This window comes from Choloepus didactylus, chromosome 2, assembly GCF_015220235.1.
Source record: "Choloepus didactylus isolate mChoDid1 chromosome 2, mChoDid1.pri, whole genome shotgun sequence".
Classification (NCBI taxonomy): domain Eukaryota; kingdom Metazoa; phylum Chordata; class Mammalia; order Pilosa; family Megalonychidae; genus Choloepus; species Choloepus didactylus.
In genome coordinates, this window is record NC_051308.1 from 110,524,450 (window position 1) to 110,542,408 (window position 17,959).

At 50.0% G+C, this 17,959-nt stretch overlaps 3 protein-coding genes across 5 annotated transcripts; all 3 read right to left on the minus strand.

Moving 5' to 3' along the window:
• Nucleotides 1–5,759: 5,759 nt before the first annotated feature.
• On the minus strand, nucleotides 5,760–5,945 carry LOC119526604 (lens epithelial protein). Its single transcript, XM_037825847.1, has one exon. It carries the CDS (start codon nucleotides 5,943–5,945, stop codon nucleotides 5,760–5,762), a length of 186 nt encoding a protein of 61 aa, XP_037681775.1.
• A 422-nt stretch (nucleotides 5,946–6,367) lies between these two features.
• Nucleotides 6,368–12,060, minus strand: FLAD1 (flavin adenine dinucleotide synthetase 1). 3 transcript variants are annotated; one of them, XM_037825846.1, is made up of 8 exons: nucleotides 11,942–12,059; nucleotides 11,328–11,552; nucleotides 9,042–9,786; nucleotides 8,332–8,479; nucleotides 7,845–7,895; nucleotides 7,574–7,763; nucleotides 6,697–6,770; nucleotides 6,368–6,595 (listed from the first exon to the last, which is right to left on the minus strand). In XM_037825846.1, the coding sequence occupies exons 2-8, from the start codon at nucleotides 11,406–11,408 to the stop codon at nucleotides 6,460–6,462; spliced, it is 1,425 nt and encodes a 474-aa protein (XP_037681774.1). In that variant the 5' UTR covers nucleotides 11,409–11,552; nucleotides 11,942–12,059; the 3' UTR covers nucleotides 6,368–6,459. The 3 variants fall into 3 exon arrangements, with proteins under 3 accessions (XP_037681774.1, XP_037681772.1, XP_037681773.1); XM_037825844.1 differs by having other exon boundaries at nucleotides 7,845–7,943; XM_037825845.1 differs by having other exon boundaries at nucleotides 7,845–7,943; nucleotides 11,328–12,060.
• A 2,146-nt stretch (nucleotides 12,061–14,206) lies between these two features.
• On the minus strand, nucleotides 14,207–17,706 carry CKS1B (CDC28 protein kinase regulatory subunit 1B). The gene is made up of 3 exons (XM_037814011.1): nucleotides 17,577–17,706; nucleotides 15,309–15,436; nucleotides 14,207–14,698 (listed from the first exon to the last, which is right to left on the minus strand). The coding sequence occupies exons 1-3, from the start codon at nucleotides 17,633–17,635 to the stop codon at nucleotides 14,646–14,648; spliced, it is 240 nt and encodes a 79-aa protein (XP_037669939.1). The 5' UTR covers nucleotides 17,636–17,706; the 3' UTR covers nucleotides 14,207–14,645.
• Nucleotides 17,707–17,959: the final 253 nt, after the last annotated feature.

Sequence of the window (17,959 nt, forward strand, 5' to 3'; positions counted from 1 at the left end):
TGGCTCCGCGGGACACCAGCTCAACCTGTTGGACCACAATGGGCGGCGCCAGGGGGCCCTGGCCCTCACCCGGGCTGACCCGGGATCCCCGCGCAGGGGGAGGGGCGGAGCCCGGGTCCCTCCCTCCCTCCCTCTCCTTCTCTCTCCCTCGCTCCCAGGCCGTGACTCAGCCTCGGGGCCGCTGCCCTGCGCCCCAGCCAGGGGCGGAAAGTGTGAGGCGCCCCTGAGGGCCCAGGCCAAACCAAACAGCCCCCCTCCCCAGACATTATCTCACTGGAGAATTAGGAGGGCTATAGAAAAGGGGGTGGGGGAGGTAATAGCAGATATTGGGCGCTTCGACTCGGGTAATCCGCTCCGTGTTTTCCTGTAGTCCCTGCCCCCTTTGGGTCCCGAGGCTGGTCACTGCTCCGGGTTTTCTTTTCGGCCCCGCCGGGTCCGGGAGGGCCGGAGCGGGTGGGGTCCAGGCCGGGGTTTTGTCTTCCCTGCTCCAGCCGTCGGGGTCGCGCTGGCTGGAGAAGGGCAGTGCCAGGGGAGAGGAGGCAGTGCCAGATGCACAAGTGAAATGGAGAGGGGGCTGCTTTAGGGAGGAGAGGGCATGGCCGAGGAAAAGGAGGGAGGGCAAGTGGCCTAGAGAGGGCAGAGCCTGGGCCTCCAGAGGCAATAGAAGGGCGGGCACCTTGGCACCAGTCCTTGCCTACAGAGAAGCAAACGGCACCAGTGCCCCAGGCTTGCCCCACCTCCCATCTCTGAGGGTCGAGACTCGCTTGCTAGACACAACTCGGATCTTTTTGCGGCCGGATCCGCACTCTCCACCGCAGTCCCGACTGCACTGGAACCTCCTGTTAGTTCCTCAGCGACCCTCTCCTTTGGTTCCCTTTTCTTGTGGTACCCACAGCCCCCACCCCCACCCCACCTCCGTCTCAGAAATCGGAGGGGGGAACCCCGACTTGAAACTCCGGCCTACCCCCAACTCCTTACCCTCACCGCGATAAACCACTGAACGAAACTCGGGCCGGGCACCAGGGGCCTGCCGCCACCCCCACCTCACTCCAAGCCCGGACTGGTACTGGGAGCTAGAAGGCAAGTGTGGGGCCCGCAGGGGCCTCCTGGGTATAGGGGAGTGTCCCAGACCCGCGCATTCAGGCTTAAATCTTCAGGCCATCAGCTAGACCTTAGTATTTGAAGAAAGTAGCTGGAGGTGGGTAAATACCGAGACTGTGAGGTATTTGCCCAAAGAGAGAGATGAAAGCCCGGGCCTTAACTCCTCCGAAGGATATACACCTGGGGCTGGGGACCGCGACTCAGAGTGGCGGTCGGTTACCGGGACTGGCTGGGCCACGTGCGCCGAGGGGCAGCTGCAGGTGTCGGATGCCTGCAGAGCCTGGGGAGATAGGTCTTCTAACGGGTTTGTGAAGTAAGGCTCTACCTGGGCGGGGTCCTGAATGAGTGGGTCTGGGGGCCTGTTTCGGGATGTGGGGAGCTGAGCTGGAAGCGGAGCTTCAGCCTTGCGCCAGGCGCCCACCTTTCCACAGCGCCCCCCTCCTCTCCTCCACTGCCTCCGCTTCCCTCGAAAAACCCGCCGCCCAGGAAACCGCTGGGGGCTCTCAGACCGCAGCCCCATCCCCCGCCGCCCCCCGGCGCTCCCACCGCGACCGCCCAACCCACCTGAAGGGGCCGTGGCTGCCAGGGGTACCCCCTCCCGCCGACTCCCCCCACACCTGCGGGCGGCACTATTTATAACTCGGCGCCTATTCCGGGTCTTTGCGCCGGAGCCTGCTGCAGCGCAGCTCTAATCGCCGCGGGGATCTCTGCGCCCCCCGGGGCCGGGGATGGTAAATTTAGCTTCAGGAAGCTCGGGGAAACATTTTCCAAAACTCCACGTCCCAGAGAGGATGAAAAAACCCCTCTGCCCTCAGCCTCACTCTCGCCAGCCACCAGGCGGCGCAGGTCTCCAGCTCCTTGAACCCAGCTAGGAGTTCGGGTCGCTGCTTTAAAACTGGGGTAGGTAACAGGGCTACGGCGGGGAGCGGTACTGAGGGACAGAGGTCGGCGGGGCCAGAGAATGGCCAGAGGAATAGGTATGCGCCCGCGAGGCTGGCGAAGACTCTGGAGTAAGGAGTAACTGGAAGGGGGTTGGGGATTTCTGCCTATTGAAGGGGAAATAACTAAAGCAAACCAGATGCAAATTGAAACGCCAAGAACAGCCTCTGCCTTTGGGGATCTGTACTCAGGCACCTGCCGTGAAACGATTGCCACCTCTCTTCGCATCCGCCTCTTGGCGTTGCTGTGAAAACTTGGGACCCTCCTGGGATGATTACTACAATATTCAGTCTATTGCGCACTGCTCCTCAGACCACTTGGTGGTGACCCCTTGCCCATCATCTAGCATGCTATATCCAGTGTAATGCCCCGGAGACCCTAGATATAAGGCTGCACCTCTTCCTCTCGCCATCGGTATTTGGGGGGTCACTTCCAGCTCCTCTGCCCTATTTCCTTTTCCATTCCTATGCCTGCCTTCCCCTTGTGGCCACTAGAGGCCCTGGGCCGGGGGAGGGGGGGCGCTATCCCTTATTATCTTGGCATCATGCTCACTGTTCCCTCTACTGTGATTCTGGAGGGATTAGTTTGGACACTCCAACCCTGAGTTTGTTCTTCTGGGTGGGAAGAGAACACTGGGGTTGGGACTGCCACAGCTCTTTTTTCCTTTTAAAGGAGTGGGAGGCTGTGGAGCAGAGCTGGTGGTTATATAGGCTACTCTCTTTTGGCCTTCCATGGATTAGGAGAAAAATGCCCCCCAAATGTACCAGGGAACCAAGAACTGGTGGCACCCTACTCTCCTTTGCTTGCTTGGCCCCACCTCCCAGGCCACTGAGACCACTGTCTCTACCAGCACTGGCTCAGAAAAGGAAGCCAGGCTAATTAGGAGAAGTCCTGAATCTGAGATCACAAAATCTGGGTTCACTAGGTGATGGCCCTACTGCAGTGTGACCTTGGACAAGTCACTTCACCTCTCAGGGCCTGTTTCCTTCACAGTCACATGTGACAGTGTTGTCCTGCCTACTTTTGATGTAAGATTTTGTGAGGCCCAAAGCAATTTGTGGTGTGAAAAGGGCTCTCAGAATGTTATGTGAGGTTGTTGTTTTCTCCCACTCCTTCTGTGGCTCTTTCTACTTTCAGGCCTCTTTTTTCAGCTCAGACACTCTCCTTGGGCCACTAGCAGTGTATACTCCTCTTTTTCCCCCTTCCAACTCCCCACAACCCACCCTACCACAGGCCACAGCCTTGGGCTCTGCCTTCCTCCACCCACCACTTCCTCAGTGGTCTTTGCCAGACATCCCTGCCCCCCTCCTCTGGCAAAGGCCCCTCTGCCCAGACCTCAGACTCCAGGATCCACTACTAGAGACTGCCCCAACTTGGTGGGAGTGGGGCCTAAGAAAAGAAAGGGAGGTGGGAGGCCAGAACTTCAGTCAGGAAAGGGCTGGAGCTGGCCAGCCAGACTCTGAGGGGGAAGGAGGAGCCCCAAATTCAGATGGGACTGTATTCTGTGTTCTCACTCCCTTCTAACCTCCTCTCTCTGGCTGGCTTCAGGACCTTACTCCCTCTCACTGCTGTGCCCTGGCTGAGGAGACCAACTTGGATTTTGTGGATGCCCGAACAGGGGTGCTGAGCTATCAGGGATGAGAAATAATCTCAAGTTGGAGTATTAAGCTGCAGTAAAAAGAAAGAATGGGGATGTACTGATGTGGAATCCTGCACAAGGTTTATTAAGGGAAAAAAGCAAGCTGCAGAACATTGCCTAGAATATGCTACCAGCAATGAAGAGTAAGTATATCCAGATTCCAGCCACTTTTCACCACTCCAACTGCCATAACCCTGGTCTGAGTCACCAATATCTCTGGCCTGGATTGTGCCTGTTACCTAATAGGTCTCACATATTCTACCCTTGCTCCTCTACAGCCTGTTCTCAACACAGCAGCAAGTGTGAGCCTTTGAAATCACAAATCAGTTCAAGCTTAAGACCCTGAAGTGGTTCTTCATTCCACTCAGTGTAAAAGCCCAAGTTCTTACCAATGGCCTGCAAGACCCTCCATGAGCTCACCCCCACTCCCAGCTCTACTTTTTTTTTTCCATAGCTCCTATCACCTTCTATTTTTCTATGTTTATAGTTTATCTTCTGTTTCCACCCACTAGAACATAAGTTCCACGAGTGCAGGGACCTATTTTGTTCACTGCTGTATCCAAAGCTCCCAATCTGGCAGATAGTAGATGCTCAAAATATTTGTTGAGTGATTGAATGAATGAAGATGCAGTTTATAAATAGACTATCTCTGGAATGCTCTCCAAGAAATTGGTAACCATGGTTACCTCCAGGAAGGAGAGCTGGGGGTTTGGGGGTTTGGAGGGTAGGCATGGGAGGGAGACTTGGGTTTTACTATCAGAATTCTTTACTCTAGACATATATACATTATGTTTACAAAAAGAAAAAGAAAATAAGCCTAGGGAAGGAGTTAGCTAAGAAGGCTGAGTAAGAGCTGGTCCCTGCATACCATCTCCAGGCCAGTCCTCCAGGTGCGAAAGGGAGGAAGGCAATAGCTGGGCTCCAAGGGGGGCCAGGGAATGCTGAGTAGGGATCCCAGGGAGACTTTGAACAAGCCCTATGGCTGACTCTGAAGTCTTGGGGAGCTGTGGGTGGGCATGTCTGAGTATAATGCAAAATGATGGTGTGTGGCTGATGTGTACCCACCATTGGGAATAATTCAGGGAAAGCACGTGGCTGCCAAAGGGAAGTAAGGAGTCAACTCTGCTTGGGCTGTTTGTGTCCTGATGGAGTGGCCTGAGGGACCAATGTGGCCACTGAGAGACCAGTGCAGCTTTGTGTGTGAGCTGGAGGAACACTGCCTTACTTCCTCTGAGCTGTGGACTAGCATTGGCTCAGTGCTTTCTCCAAGATCCTCAGAGTTAGGGAGCTGCCCAGACCAGGCACTGTATTTGGGAAGGGGCTGGTGTCCTAGGGATTCCCATCCTAACACCCAGGGCCTCACTGAATAAAACCCTACTCAAGTGGGACCCTCCCTACTCATAAGCTGGGGGGAACCTGGCTTTTCCACCTCTGCTGTTTGCCCTCCACCCTCCCCACCCAGGCACCAGTGAGTCAGGAGATCTGGCTTTCAGTCTCAGTTCTATCCAGGACAAGTTCCTTCCCTTCCTGGTCTGTACCCAGGCTCCAAGACCCTTCCAGTGCTGACTTTTTCTAATTCCTCTTGAGACATTTAGAATTTGGGGCCTTAAATTCTATTTATTGTATAAATATAGTCTAGGGATCTGGGGCTTAGGGCAGTCCATTCCTGGTACTAAGAGGGTATGGTAGGATCAACCATTTGGGCTGATGGGCTGACTGTGCCAGGCTGGGAGGAGCTCCAGGTCCTGCTGCAATCTAATTGGGATCCTGGCCAACATTCCAAACTCCTGCCCACCAGAGGTGGGGGCTGGGAATGGAGGCCCAGAGATGAAGCAGGTCTGACAGACTGCAGAGATCAAAGCAGGATCCACACTTTGCTCGCTGTTTGTGGCCCATCCTTGGTCAAGCACAGCTGGCCCTAGGAGTCTTGACGGGTTGGACTGGGTGCTAAAGAAGAAAATGGGAAGCTGAGAGGCAGGACTGCCACAGAAGCTGCAGCCATGCCTCCTGTCTGTTTGCTCTACTCTGCCCACCTGAGAGATGCCAACCAGTGTGGAGAGGAGGCAGTTTTCTGCCACCATTAGTCCAGCAGCTCCTTGATACACCAACAGCAGAGGAGGATGTAGGCGATTTCCTTCAGGGTCCGCTGCAGGCCCTCCCACCCTGTGCCCATCTTCATGACAGGCACCCGGAGCCCAGTGTCTCGTAGGGCCCCTCCGAGGGAGAAGGGTAGGGTCTGGGCTAAGGGCTGTGTCCGAGGCTGCATGTGGGTAGCAGTTCTGAGGAAGGGTGGGAGCTGCCTCCAGGGCCTTTTATCAACATTGTCCCCACCCCCCTCAGGCCTCATGACTGACAGAGACAAAGGCCTCAGGGCCAAGCAAAGGGAAGTTTCTGGACCAGGAATGGGCTGAGTCAGCCCCTGTGGGAGGGGGAGGGGTGACCACTCCCTCTTTCACCTCTTCAGCTAGGCGAGCTCAGCTTCCCTTTTTCCAGCCCAGGTCTTGATACCTTGGGTGCCCTTCCCAGCTCCCACCCTCTGATGGGCTCCTCCCTAAGCTGGCATGGAGAACCATCAATGAGAGCTCCTTTCCAGTGTGTTCTGTTCCATACCTGGAACCCTGAGAGTGAGCAGGATCTGGCTTACTTCTTCCAGCCCCTGGAGCAGGAAGGCACAGCTAGAGCAATGGGCACAGTCAGAGGCACGGTTTATTGGGTTTATTGACAGATTAACATCAGGAGAGCCTCCTTCCCTCCTGCCTGGAATGGGCAGAGGTGGGAGGTCATTTGCGGGAGTTCCGCTCCTCTTCCTCATTCTCCAGTAGGTAGGCTGGACGGTAGGTGGTGTGTCCTCCTGGGCTCAGGCACTTCAGGGCTGGGTTCTGCACTGTGTTCTCCCGGCTCCCCAGTGAGGTGTACCTGGAGTGGGGAGAGTGAAGGCAAGTATGTGGTGGGGTGGGCCCCCAGACAGGCATCCTCATGTCCTTCCCACACCCATTCTCTTCCCCCAACACCCTTACCCTCGGTCATATAGGATACAGTATGGGACAAACAGCTGACGCAGGAAGTCCCAGATGTCTCTGTAGGTCCAGTCCTGGGAGGGCAGAGAGTCACAGAATAGTCACAAATACCTGACACCCCACCCCACTGTCCTGGGCAGGGGCGCATCCAAGGCTCTTTGCTGCTTCCTTGGCCTCTGACGGTGGGCCTGCTATCTGCCTCTCTGGTATTTCTGGCTCTGTGTAGGTTAAGCAATGAAAAGAGAAAGTCCATCCTCTCCCTTCTCCATTCCAAATTTACCCTCCTTTGTGTATCAGCTCCAGGAGGACAGGGTAGGGCCATGTCTGCCTGAGCCAGTGCTGTCCAATAAAACTTTCTGTGATGATGGGAATGTCTTATATCTGTGCTGTCCAAGGTAGTAGCCACTAGCCACACATAACTACTGAATACTTGAAATGTGGTTAGTGCAACTGAGGAATTTTTTTAATTTTTTAATTAAAAAATTTAATTTTTAAAATTGAGCTGCAATTCATATACTATAAAATTCACCCTTAAAATTTTTGTGTACAATTCTGTGGATATCAGTGATTTGTATTTAATTTTAATTAATTAAAATATAAGCATAAATAGCTACATATGGCTAGTGGCTACCATGTTGGATAGCACAGGTCTAAGTCATTGTTCTGTCCACAGGGTCAAGCATAATGCCTGCCACTGAATCAGTGCTCAATAAATATTGATCAAAAGACTGAATGAATAAATAGCACTGGCTGTCTTGGATGTGGGGCCCCTGTTCTTTGTCACTGAAGCCCCAGGCTCCAGCCCCCTTGTGTCTGGGAAAGCCAGGGTGCAATGATGACAGAGATGATGGGGACAGTGAAGCTAACACTCTATTACCAGCAGGGGGTTGATGCGCATGAACGAAGGCCAGCCTGGGTCGGTGGGGCTGAAGGGCTGAAGGCTGCGGGAGTAGGGGTCCGTGCGACGGGTGCCCATCAGGACAGCCTCCAGCTGGGGGTGCCGTGCCTGCAGCTGGCCCAGGGCCTGCTTCATGTCGCCCTCTGCCTGTAGTACCTGCAGATTATACCTTAGAAAGGTGGAGAGGTGGGGGTCAGGAGTGGATCCTGCCAAGTCCCTCTTGAAACTGCAATCCCTAGACCCCTATTACCTCCTGATAGTGTCTTGTAGAAACTGCTCCAGCTCAGGGAAAGGGGAGATGCTGCGGATATACAGGATCTGGAGTTGTTCTTGGGCATCAGGGCATTTCCTGGGGGTGGGGGTGGGGGGGACATAGGCAAGAAGCCAGCTCTCCAGAGAGCTCACACTGTTCTCTTTAGGTCCTGGGATATATACCCTCCCCTTCTCTTTTCTTGTCCTTCACATCCATTAGAACCCACTTCCTCTGGGAAGCTCACCCTGATCCCTCACCTCTCAAATCCAGAGCACACATCATCCATGTTTCGGATCTGTAAATCTCACCTCCCCAACACAACTGTAACTTCCCTGCGTGTGTCTGATCCTCAGTAAACATGATGGAGCCTCCTCCCTCCCAAACCTCACCCAGACACCCTTTTCTCTGTGTTTCCTGGGAAGGGGAATTAGAGAATGGGGCAGATCAGGTATCTCTGGGGTCTTGCCTCCCAGTATAGGCTCACCTCTGCACAGCAGCATGAAAGAGGTGCAGAAGGGCAGTACAGTCCTTGCCCCCGTTGAAGCCCACACAGAGCTGGCTGAGGCTGTACCGAGCCAGTCCAGTCTCAATGGTCTGCAGGGCACCTGCCACCTTTTGCCCCAGAGGAGACCCTGCCAGGGAGGTAGGGAAGAGGGGCTCAGATAAATACACATCTGTCAAAAGAAGTGGGGGTCACATTGCCCTTGTTAAAAACACTTCACTATCTGCCCAGCATTCCTAGGGTAAAGTCCACACTCTGCGTTACCCACTAGGCCCTCCAGAGTCTGCTCCCTGCTTGTCATTCAGTGACACCTCACCTCACTCTTCCCCTCGATGTCTTCCCTCTAGGGGTTCTGGTTTAATTCCATTCCCCTAAACCCCATTCTGCCTCTTTCCAGGCCTTCTCTCACAATGTCTGCTCTTACCCACTTCCAAATCCTCCTTGTCACTCAGCTTAAATGTCACTTGCCCAGAGAAGCCTTCTCTGACTCCAGATCAAGGCTGATATCCATGCTGTGGAGTTTGCTTCATTACTCACATTGCACACATGATTTCCTTTTTAACATCCTATTAAACTACTGGCCCATAAGGGCAAGGCATGCAACTGCCCCGTTGTGCTGTATCTCCAACACTCAGCAAGGTGCTGGCGAAAGTGGCCTGGTACCTGCTGTCCCTCCCCCAGGAGGCCCTTACCTGATTCCATAAATTCATATACAGCTTTGCTGGCCTGCTCCACAGCATTGGGCATGTAGGGGACCAGCGACCCCTGGGGCAGATGGGCAGTCAGGTAGGCCAGGCCTTCCTCCAGGGGCCCTTCTTCCTCTGAGTCTAGTGTCACCTTCACCTGATAGTAGTTGCTGCCCCAGTCAGGGTAGGAACCCAGGCCAAGCCTGTGCCCAAAGTGGGCTTGGGCCTCAGCCAGAATGGGGGCGATAGAGGCCTCGTCGGCAGCCACATACAGTTCCCGCAGGTGGAACTGAACAGCTGTGTTTTGGAACAGTTCCTTCAGTCCTTCCAGCACCCGTTGCAGCAGCTCTGGAATGCCTGGGAAGAGGTAGACGTTTCGGACAGAGACCAGAGGGAACCTGAAGGGGCAGCCAGTGCGAGGATCTGTGCCATAATGCAAGCGAGCAGAGGAGGGCAACAGAGACAGTTTCTCCCGGCCCTCCCCTCCTAGGGCTTTGACAGCGGCTTCCAGCTCAGGGTGTGGCTTGAGTTCATCACCAAAGGCCTGTGCCACTGCCTCAAAGGTCACATCATCATGAGTGGGGCCGATGCCCCCTGCCGTGAGGACATGGGTGAAGCGGCTGGAGAAAGAGGTGACCTCAGCCGCGATGGTGGCTACCTCATCTGGTACAACAGAGACTCGGCGTACCTGAACCCCCAGGGAGCGCAGCGTCCGGCACAGAAAGTAGGTATTAGTGTCCTGAGTGTATCCCTGGAGAGAGGGGAAGGATAGAGGATGAGAGTGTCAGTGCTGTGGAGATGAAGGGCAGAGAGGTAGGAAGGAGATGATACCTGCACCTGCCTGGTGATGGGGGGCTCTGCTTTTGGGGGGACATCACCTTGGGCTGTCAAGAAGCCTGGACTGGACACAAGAGTGGAAAAATCCATTTGAAATGGAGTTAGGGATAAGTGATCCACCTTGGGCTTCCTTCTCCAACCCTGACCTCACCTATGCTTATAGATTCAATTCCTAATGCTATATGACAACCTGTCTCCTTCACCCACCCTGACCTTCCTCCCAGTTTCAGTGCTTGTTAGACAGCTTCACCATATCCCTGGCTGTTGTCACTTTGGTTAAAGGCATTCCCAGGCACTGTCCAATGCTAGCTGGGCCTGGATGTCAAGTCTACCCTCAAAATATCTCTTTATCTGCTCTCTTCCCTCTGTGTCCACTGCCACTAAATAGATCCTCTGTGTTGTTCACTTGGACAATGGCAACAGCCTCCTGGCCAAGCTCCTGATCTCCAGCCTCCAGCCATAGCACTCTGCCCAGTGCCTTCTGAGTAACCTTTCTAATGCATCACTATGATTGCATCATTTTGGGCTCAAAAGTTATTTTTTGTTTCCAACTGTATAAAGAATAAAGTTCAAATTTCTTTGCAGAGTATTTGAGGCTCTCTGCCTATGTGTGTACCCAATCTTCTTTTCCAGTTGCATTTACTTCTATTTCTCTATATAGGGTTTAGTGGTTAAGAGTTTGAGCTCTGGAGTAAGGGAGAATCAGGCTGGATCCCATGTCACCATTTCCTAGCTCTATAACCTTAGGTAAGCTCTGAATCTCTCTTGAGTTTCAGTTTCATAATGTATTAATTGAGCTTTATAATGAAAGTACCAACCTCATAGGATTGTTGTGAGCATTAGTAAAATCATGCATGTGACCTCTAATTACTAGGGGTCATTACTGCTATTACGAATCTGATGCCAGGTAAAACTGGACTTGACTTTTGTTTAAAGACATTTGCTTTCACACCTTTTGTCTTTGCCCTCTGGATGTCCTAAATCTTTAATGCTGTCTTTGATTTCCCCTTATTAAGATCGTGTCATGCTTCAAAGTCTAACCCTAATGCCACGTACTGTAGAAACACTTTCTTGATCATTCAGAAGGGATTCTTCCCTTCTAGTACTTTCCTTCTACCTTGCTTACCCACACTGCTGAATGCCTTGCATCATTTTCCAAATACAATGGATATAACTCTTAAATAAATAAGACATGCACCTTTACCTCCTCTAAACCCTGGACTCCCTGTCATTTATGTATAGCCTCTCCTCCCTCTATCACACTGCTCGGCAAATTGTTACAAGTCTTTCGACAAAGTTAATTGAAAGAACGAGGTTCGCTTTTTTCCCAATATGTTCGATTCATTTCAGGACCCAACTGCAGTAAGGGGACTCACGCCCTAGTTCACCCTCCCTGGGCAGGTTCCCAAGGGCATGAGAATGTTGCACCCTCCCCGTCTTCTGTCCCAGACACACCTTGAGGATCTCATCTCCAACAATGATGATGCCCGCCGTCACGCTGCGCCCCGAGGGAGGTTCAGAGGCCCTAGATGCCATGGTTCTGCCGTCTCTGCCCCTTTGCAAGGCCCTCAAGTAGCCACTCAGACCCCGAAATAGGGGTCGCAAGCACCAGGGTCCCGCCAGGTCTACAGGGCACTGGGGGCCATAACTTGGCAACTGGGGGTCCTGGGTGGAAGGAACCTGGAGAAGTCAGAAAGTACAATGGGGCAGAGTAGGAGTGCACGTTCCTCTAACGGTGTTGACAAGAGACTCCTTTATCCATGCCTCTTCAATAAATGTGTTCTCAGACCCCAGCCTATGGCCTTTTGAATACGTCTTCTAAGCTTGGCTCTCGTCTCCTTAAAATGCCCTGCTCTCCCGAGCACCTACCCCTTTAAATGCCTTCTGTATGCCGGCCTGGTCTCAAGTGTCTGGACTGTCTCGGGCATCTGCACCTCTAAATGCCTTTTCTCTTCAGGACCCCTGATCCTTCAATGTCTGTCCTATTCGGGGCCTTAGCCCCTTTAAATGCGTTCCCCCTCTCTACCCACGACCAGAACCTAGTCGCCTTCTCCTCCAGGCTTGCGCACCCTTTCTAGCCCGGAATCTTCTTTCTTCTCATGACGTTCCAAACTTCTGCGTTCTTCTCCGCTCTCTCACCTGCGTCTTTTGACCCTCTACCCGGTCTTCCCCCTTCCTTTCCTCCTGTCCTCGGGCAGCTTCCGTACTCAGAGTCCCGCCCTGGATTCTCATCTTCTTCATATTAATTGGTCATATTGTTTGTCGCTCAGATCGCCTCCAGGGCTCTATTGGTTTAGTTGACTGTCACTCACAGGCTTTATCCAGTAGGCGGGAAGGAACCTGTTGGGTTGTCATTGGCGATTACCAATTGGCCGCCCCTCGACCGGAAATGTGCGGCCCAGACCTCAGCCCACCGATGGGCGGGGCCTTTTCTCTCCAAGGGCGGGACTTAGGGTTTCCGGGGCGGAAAGGAGCTGTGGTTGTGGGCAGCACTTTCGGGTGGGGTGCTGGAGTTAAAAGGAGGCTTGACCCTTGCGTCCGTTCTGTATTCAAAGTCTTGTATTCATATGCTATCTGTTTTTATTAACCATGACTAATTCTAGGCTAAGGCCAGGGACTGGAACTGGTATCAGAAGGGATTTTATATTTAGCAGAAGGAAGTTTAGATGGACAACAAGAATGATTTCAAGGCTTTGCCATGGGGTAGGAAGATCTTGGAGTAGGTGAGATTTTAGTATGTGGAACTTTCATTTGTCTCTAATATACAAGATAAAACTAATAATTTAAACCTCTTTGAAAAGAAAAAATTCCACCCTTCTCTTCTGTTGCTTCACCATGCTCCAGATGGTGCGTAGTTTAAACGCTCCTTTCCCCATTATTGTATCTTGTAGGTGCGACTGACGGCAGTATGGAGTGCCTTCTGTAACCACACTTGCTTCTCCTGTCATCCTAGTTTACTCCCATTTCAGTTGCATTTGGTCTAAAAGTGCTTCTTAAACTTTAGTGTTCCTACTGGGGATCTTTTTAACTGCAGATTTTGAATCAGTAGGTTTGGGTGGGGCCTGAGGTCTGCACTTAAGTTCCCATGTCTTACTTATGTTGATGGTCTGTGGACATTTGTAGTAAAGGTCTAAAGTTCATTCAAGGTTTGGATGGCTGCTGAACCACACCTAGCCTCCTTTTACTCTCTTCAAAACCCTAAGAGAGGCATAATGCCTATTGGACAGGTGGAGAAAAGGCTCAAAAAGGTGAAGGTTTGTCATCCAAAAACCACAAAACACTAAAGTGAATGGTAGAGCCAAGCTTCTAGACCGTACTTTCTTAAGTAATAAGCCGTTTGTTTTCAATGAAAAGAACATCGGGTCTGGTCCAATCCTCTTCCAGTGGGCCCTTAAGCTTGAGTGAACATCAGAATTACCTGAAGAGGCTAGCTGAACCGAACCCTCGGTTTCTGATTCAGTAAATTTAGGGTGGAGCCCAAGAACTTGTATTTCTAACAAGTTTTAAAGTGATGTGTAAGCTTCTGGTCCAGGGATCAACTAGGAGAACTATTGCTAGAGGAATAAATCGTTAGGAGTGAGGAGGTTGTGGTGGGGGGTGGGGCTGAGGATAATCTTCCTTACTTAGTACTGCTATTATCTTGAAAAATAGAGGATAAGCTATTATTTGGTGAAATATTTTCCTAAACAGTTACAGTCCACACCTGTTTTATGAAAGCTTAGTGCTGTAGCCACTTGCATATGAATGCCTGAAATCCCTATATCCAGGCCACATTGCACATCGTTTAAGTCAGACTCTCTAGGAACTCCAGCATCAGTGGTTTTAAAGCTCCCCAGGTGATTCCAATGCTCAGCCAAAGCTGAGAACCACCGAAAAAACTCCCTATCAATGAATAGTTCACAGGTGTGCCTGAACCTCACCCTGGGCAGGAACTGGAGCACATTAGCAGCCTCTGGCTGAAAGTCTCCTCCCTATACCTTCATGTACTCTTCAAATACTGAGTTTAAGTTAAAGGCAGCATCTCCAACTGTAGGAAAAAGTTCATGTTTTGGTGAGATGAGGTTTTTCTATATAACCTCTACCTCAGGCCAGTAGTTAGAGTGAAGTATATTTCAGTAGATGTTAGACAGCATGTCTGCTTCACATAGATTAAAAATCAATTACCTGAATGCTGAAATAAACCTCATTAACAGCAAAGAGCTGAGCTTCATTATCTAACTGAAGGACAGATAATTAGAACATGATATTGAATGTGATGCTCATCCTGAGGGTGGTGGGAAAAAAACCTTACAATTAGAATTGGATTATAAAAACTTCCTCTTTAATCAAGGGTTTTAACATGGAACAGATTTCTTGAATAAAATGGAAAGTTTCCAATACATTGAAAACATAAAGCCACAAGTCACCATACATAGAATACCCCGAAGGAAAAAAAAACAAAACACCCAAGTTTACACAATCCCTATAATTGAGCCATGGGTCTTATTCTCAGATGCTTCCTCCATCTGCCAGGTGTGTTCTGATGGATACAGAGACCACCGTGGCATCTGGGGTCACATTTAACTGAGGCTGCGGCCCACAGAGCACTCCTCCGGCTGGGCAGTGGTGGTGTTGGCTCTGCTCAAGAGGCAAAGCGGTCACTGGCACATTCAGTCTATTGAACATCCTTTAAATATCCAAGTGAGAAACAAGAAGGCAACATTATTATCAGAAAGATGTTAGCAAGTAAGGACAGCTGTGTATAGCCTGAGGCTGAAAAATGGCTCCCTAGCTTCATTTCTTTGGCTTCTTGGGTAGTGGCCTCCGGAACAGTAAGATGTGAGGTTCTGAAAGAGGAGTGAAATCGTAAGAGACAAGCTCACACCATTCTTTGCATAACTTTGTTTATTTCACTCCATCCCACCCCCACCTCCCATCTTTCACCCACTCAGATCTTTAACTAAATTAAGATTTTAAGCATATGGCTCTAGAAACAGACCCAGAGCAATTCTGCCAAGTACAGAATTGTTAATAGTCCTTTTGCTATGTTTGTACAGCCCTGGGATGTCCCTTATTAGTTTTGCCTGGCAGCTGGGTGTCTGGTGTCTTATCAAGAAATATGCTTTTCTTGGCTTATTTGGAACACATCCAAAAACTGGCTTTCTAGTGGAGAATGAAAAAGGGCCATAACCTCTACCAGGGTATATTTAGCCTTAAAAAGAGTACCCTCTGTTGACTGAATTAAAGATAGAAGGCTTTTCAGTGACAGGTTGTCTCTGAACTTCCCAGATACTTTATTCTTATTTTTGGTCTCTCCAGTTTTTCTAAATGGCTGGTGGTGGTGAGATCCAGTAAATCAACCCCCCCCCCCCATTTCTTTGGGTTGCACAATCTTATTAGTTCTTCATTCTCTCAATGTAGCAGTTCTATACAGATGCTTTCAGCTGTTCCACTGACCTGGTTCGTGGATCATATAATGGACCCATCCCTGACTCTGCTGAACGCCAAGATTCCTCCATTCCGATTCAGACATCAAATGGGTTTTAGGGACCAGCTTGGCTATGTCCTTGGGCAACATGACATGCCTGTAACAGAAACATGGGAAGGCAGGGAATTTGTGTCAGAGCTAGGTACAGTCTGTTAGACAAATGCTTACATACAAAGCCAAGAAAGGAAAGAAAAGAGCAACCAGTTCCTGATATCAAGGACTTTATACATTCTTTATTGTGTATAGAAGGGTAGAGGCAGCTATAAATACAGCCCAAGTTATGTAAATCCTCACAAAAGTATATTATGATTAATTTAAGTGAATGAGCACTTAAGTTTCAGGCATTGTTGATACATTGTCCTTGCCTTCCTCATGCCTACGGCCCTCTCACTGATTACTGATAACATAATGGGAGCCCCACCGCATATGTATCAATAATTAAGTTGGGTTTTGAACAGTTTTGTAAAGAAGGGGGAGCAATTTTGTGGAAAGAAAAAGCCTATTATGTATTGCTGTGTGGAAGACCTATCACAAAGGGTGAAATGGAAGTGTCTTATCCTTTAAAATCCATTCCAAATCATTTTCCTAATTCTGAAGGGATGTGCCGTGAGACTTCTTTGGGGAAACTCCATGCTTTCCTAACCAAGGAGAAATCTCTATGACACAGAAATTACTACTCCGAGCTTGAATCAGGCCAACTTAGATAGACTTCATCATGTTAAGTGAAAATGTATTAAATGCTCCCTTTGTGCTAGTACCAGAGTTTTTTTTCTTCAGAGATAATTCTAGTGTAGACGTCTGAAAATAACTTACATTCTAACAAGCTTCTGGCACAAAGTTTGGCTTCAATATATAATTTAACAAAAAATCCTCTTAAATCAAAATACCACTGCTTAACTAAAAGTTACATCTTCCAGAGGATGAAATTAGTGACTTCTCCTTAGCCCTGTAAAGATGTTAGAAGCATATAATTTTAGTGAGTTTAGTTCAGATATAGAGGGAAACAGCTGAGGAAAAGAAAGTTAATTGGGTCCAAGAAGGGCCTGGGGGTCTTTTCCCAAGGACTTAGCATGAAGATGGTTATTTATCTGTGAACACACAGAATTTGCCAAAGTGTGCTCACAGCCCTGCACTGGGCTGGATGAAGAAACACAAGAAAAGCAAGTTTCCTTGTTCTCTAACTGCGGAAACAAGATGCAGACTAGAAAGTTGTCTTAAGTATTACAATTAATACAGATTAGTAGAATGCCGACAATTGTAGAATCCTTTGTCTTCCCTCACTTTCCAATCTAGAATTATGGATTTTTCAAATCTTAACTTTGCATCCAGTACAGGGATTCCTTCTTCACTATCCATGGTAGATGGCTAACCAGCAACTTCAGAGGTGCTCTCTCCTTCCTACTTCTCTTATCTCAAGAGAAGTATGGACTCAAGTCCCTCTCAGGCAGTTTCCTCGAGGAAGCTTTCCCCAACCTACTCACTTCTTGGCAGCTTTTATGTACTCCCACCACACCCTATACATATCTCCATCATATCATATATCTGTATCTCCCACAGATTTTAAGCTCATTGAATGCAGAGACAATGTCTTTTCTTATCCTTGCACCTTAGCAGGACACCTGAAACCTATAAGCACTCCAAATTGTTTCCTGCATAGATGCCCTTCAAATATTTCAAGCTTTTATTAAACCCATCTTAAACCTTTTCTCAGTGTTCCTGGACAGTTTATTCCACCTCGCAGTCCCCTTCCTAAACATGTCAGTCACGCCCCTTTCCATGAATTAATAAGCAACACTTGGGCTCTCTCAGGCCTCTCCTCACATTGAGGACACTAGAAAAATTCCAGCTCCGCTTTTGCCACCTTTCCCCCGTAGGCTCTATGGTCTTATGGTATTCTGTGATTGCAGTAGTCCCAAGAGGGCACGTTTAGCTTGCCCAATAAAGTTGAATGATCCAGAAACCTGCAAGGGTGACGGTGACCAGCGAACTGAACTTCCATCCAAATTACGCCTCCTCTCAATAGAGGGATTATTTCAAATTCGCAACCATTTTTATCCTCTTTCACGAGCGCGTCCCACCCTTTGCGCATGCGCTTCACGCCCTCCAAGCTCTCCCATCCCTCTGGTTAATTTCCAGCGCATGCGCTGAATCTGTCGCCTCAGTCCCCATTGCTAACTCCTCGTGTTCTCACTTGTCAAGGCTCAAGACCTCGTTTTGGCCCCCGCGCCGGCACTAACCGGTACTCGAACTCCTCGTCGTCGTATTTGTCCGAGTAGTAAATTTGTTTGTGCGACATGATCGCTCTGAAGGCCCTCAGCCCCGCGCCGCCAACCTCCAAACAACTCCCAGCAGCACGCGCTCCCACCCTCTTTGGCGTCGCTTTCAAACACGCCGCCAGCACTTCCTATTGGTCCGTTTGGGTGAAGGCGGGACAGCTCCACCTTCAAGTCTCCGATTGGCTTATATTTGCTTCTCCTCGGATCTTTATTGGAGAGTAGTATCTTGCGTTTCTCTAAAACGAGCGTGGGACATACATAGGTCTCTTATTGGCTATCACTGCGCTTGTGCTCGTTCTCGCGCTGCTATTGCCCGATTTGTGAAAATGGGCGGGGTAAGGGAG

What these genes read in the sequence shown, in the direction of transcription:
- LOC119526604 (XM_037825847.1), bottom strand. Translation starts at nt 5,945, where the DNA reads ATGCAGCCTCGGACACAGCCCTTAGCCCAGACCCTACCCTTCTCCCTC.
- FLAD1 (XM_037825845.1), bottom strand. Translation starts at nt 11,408, where the DNA reads ATGGCATCTAGGGCCTCTGAACCTCCCTCGGGGCGCAGCGTGACGGCG. An exon ending in TGCGCATCAACCCCCTGCTG is followed by an intron (nt 6,771 to 7,573) that starts GTAATAGAGTGT and finishes CTGCCCTCCCAG; the next exon opens with GACTGGACCTACAGAGACAT. An exon ending in TGTATCCTATATGACCGAGG is followed by an intron (nt 6,596 to 6,696) that starts GTAAGGGTGTTG and finishes TCCCCACTCCAG; the next exon opens with GTACACCTCACTGGGGAGCC.
- CKS1B (XM_037814011.1), bottom strand. Translation starts at nt 17,635, where the DNA reads ATGTCGCACAAACAAATTTACTACTCGGACAAATACGACGACGAGGAG. An exon ending in GACGAGGAGTTCGAGTACCG is followed by an intron (nt 15,437 to 17,576) that starts GTTAGTGCCGGC and finishes TTTCTGTTACAG; the next exon opens with GCATGTCATGTTGCCCAAGG. An exon ending in TTATATGATCCACGAACCAG is followed by an intron (nt 14,699 to 15,308) that starts GTCAGTGGAACA and finishes CTCCTCTTTCAG; the next exon opens with AACCTCACATCTTACTGTTC.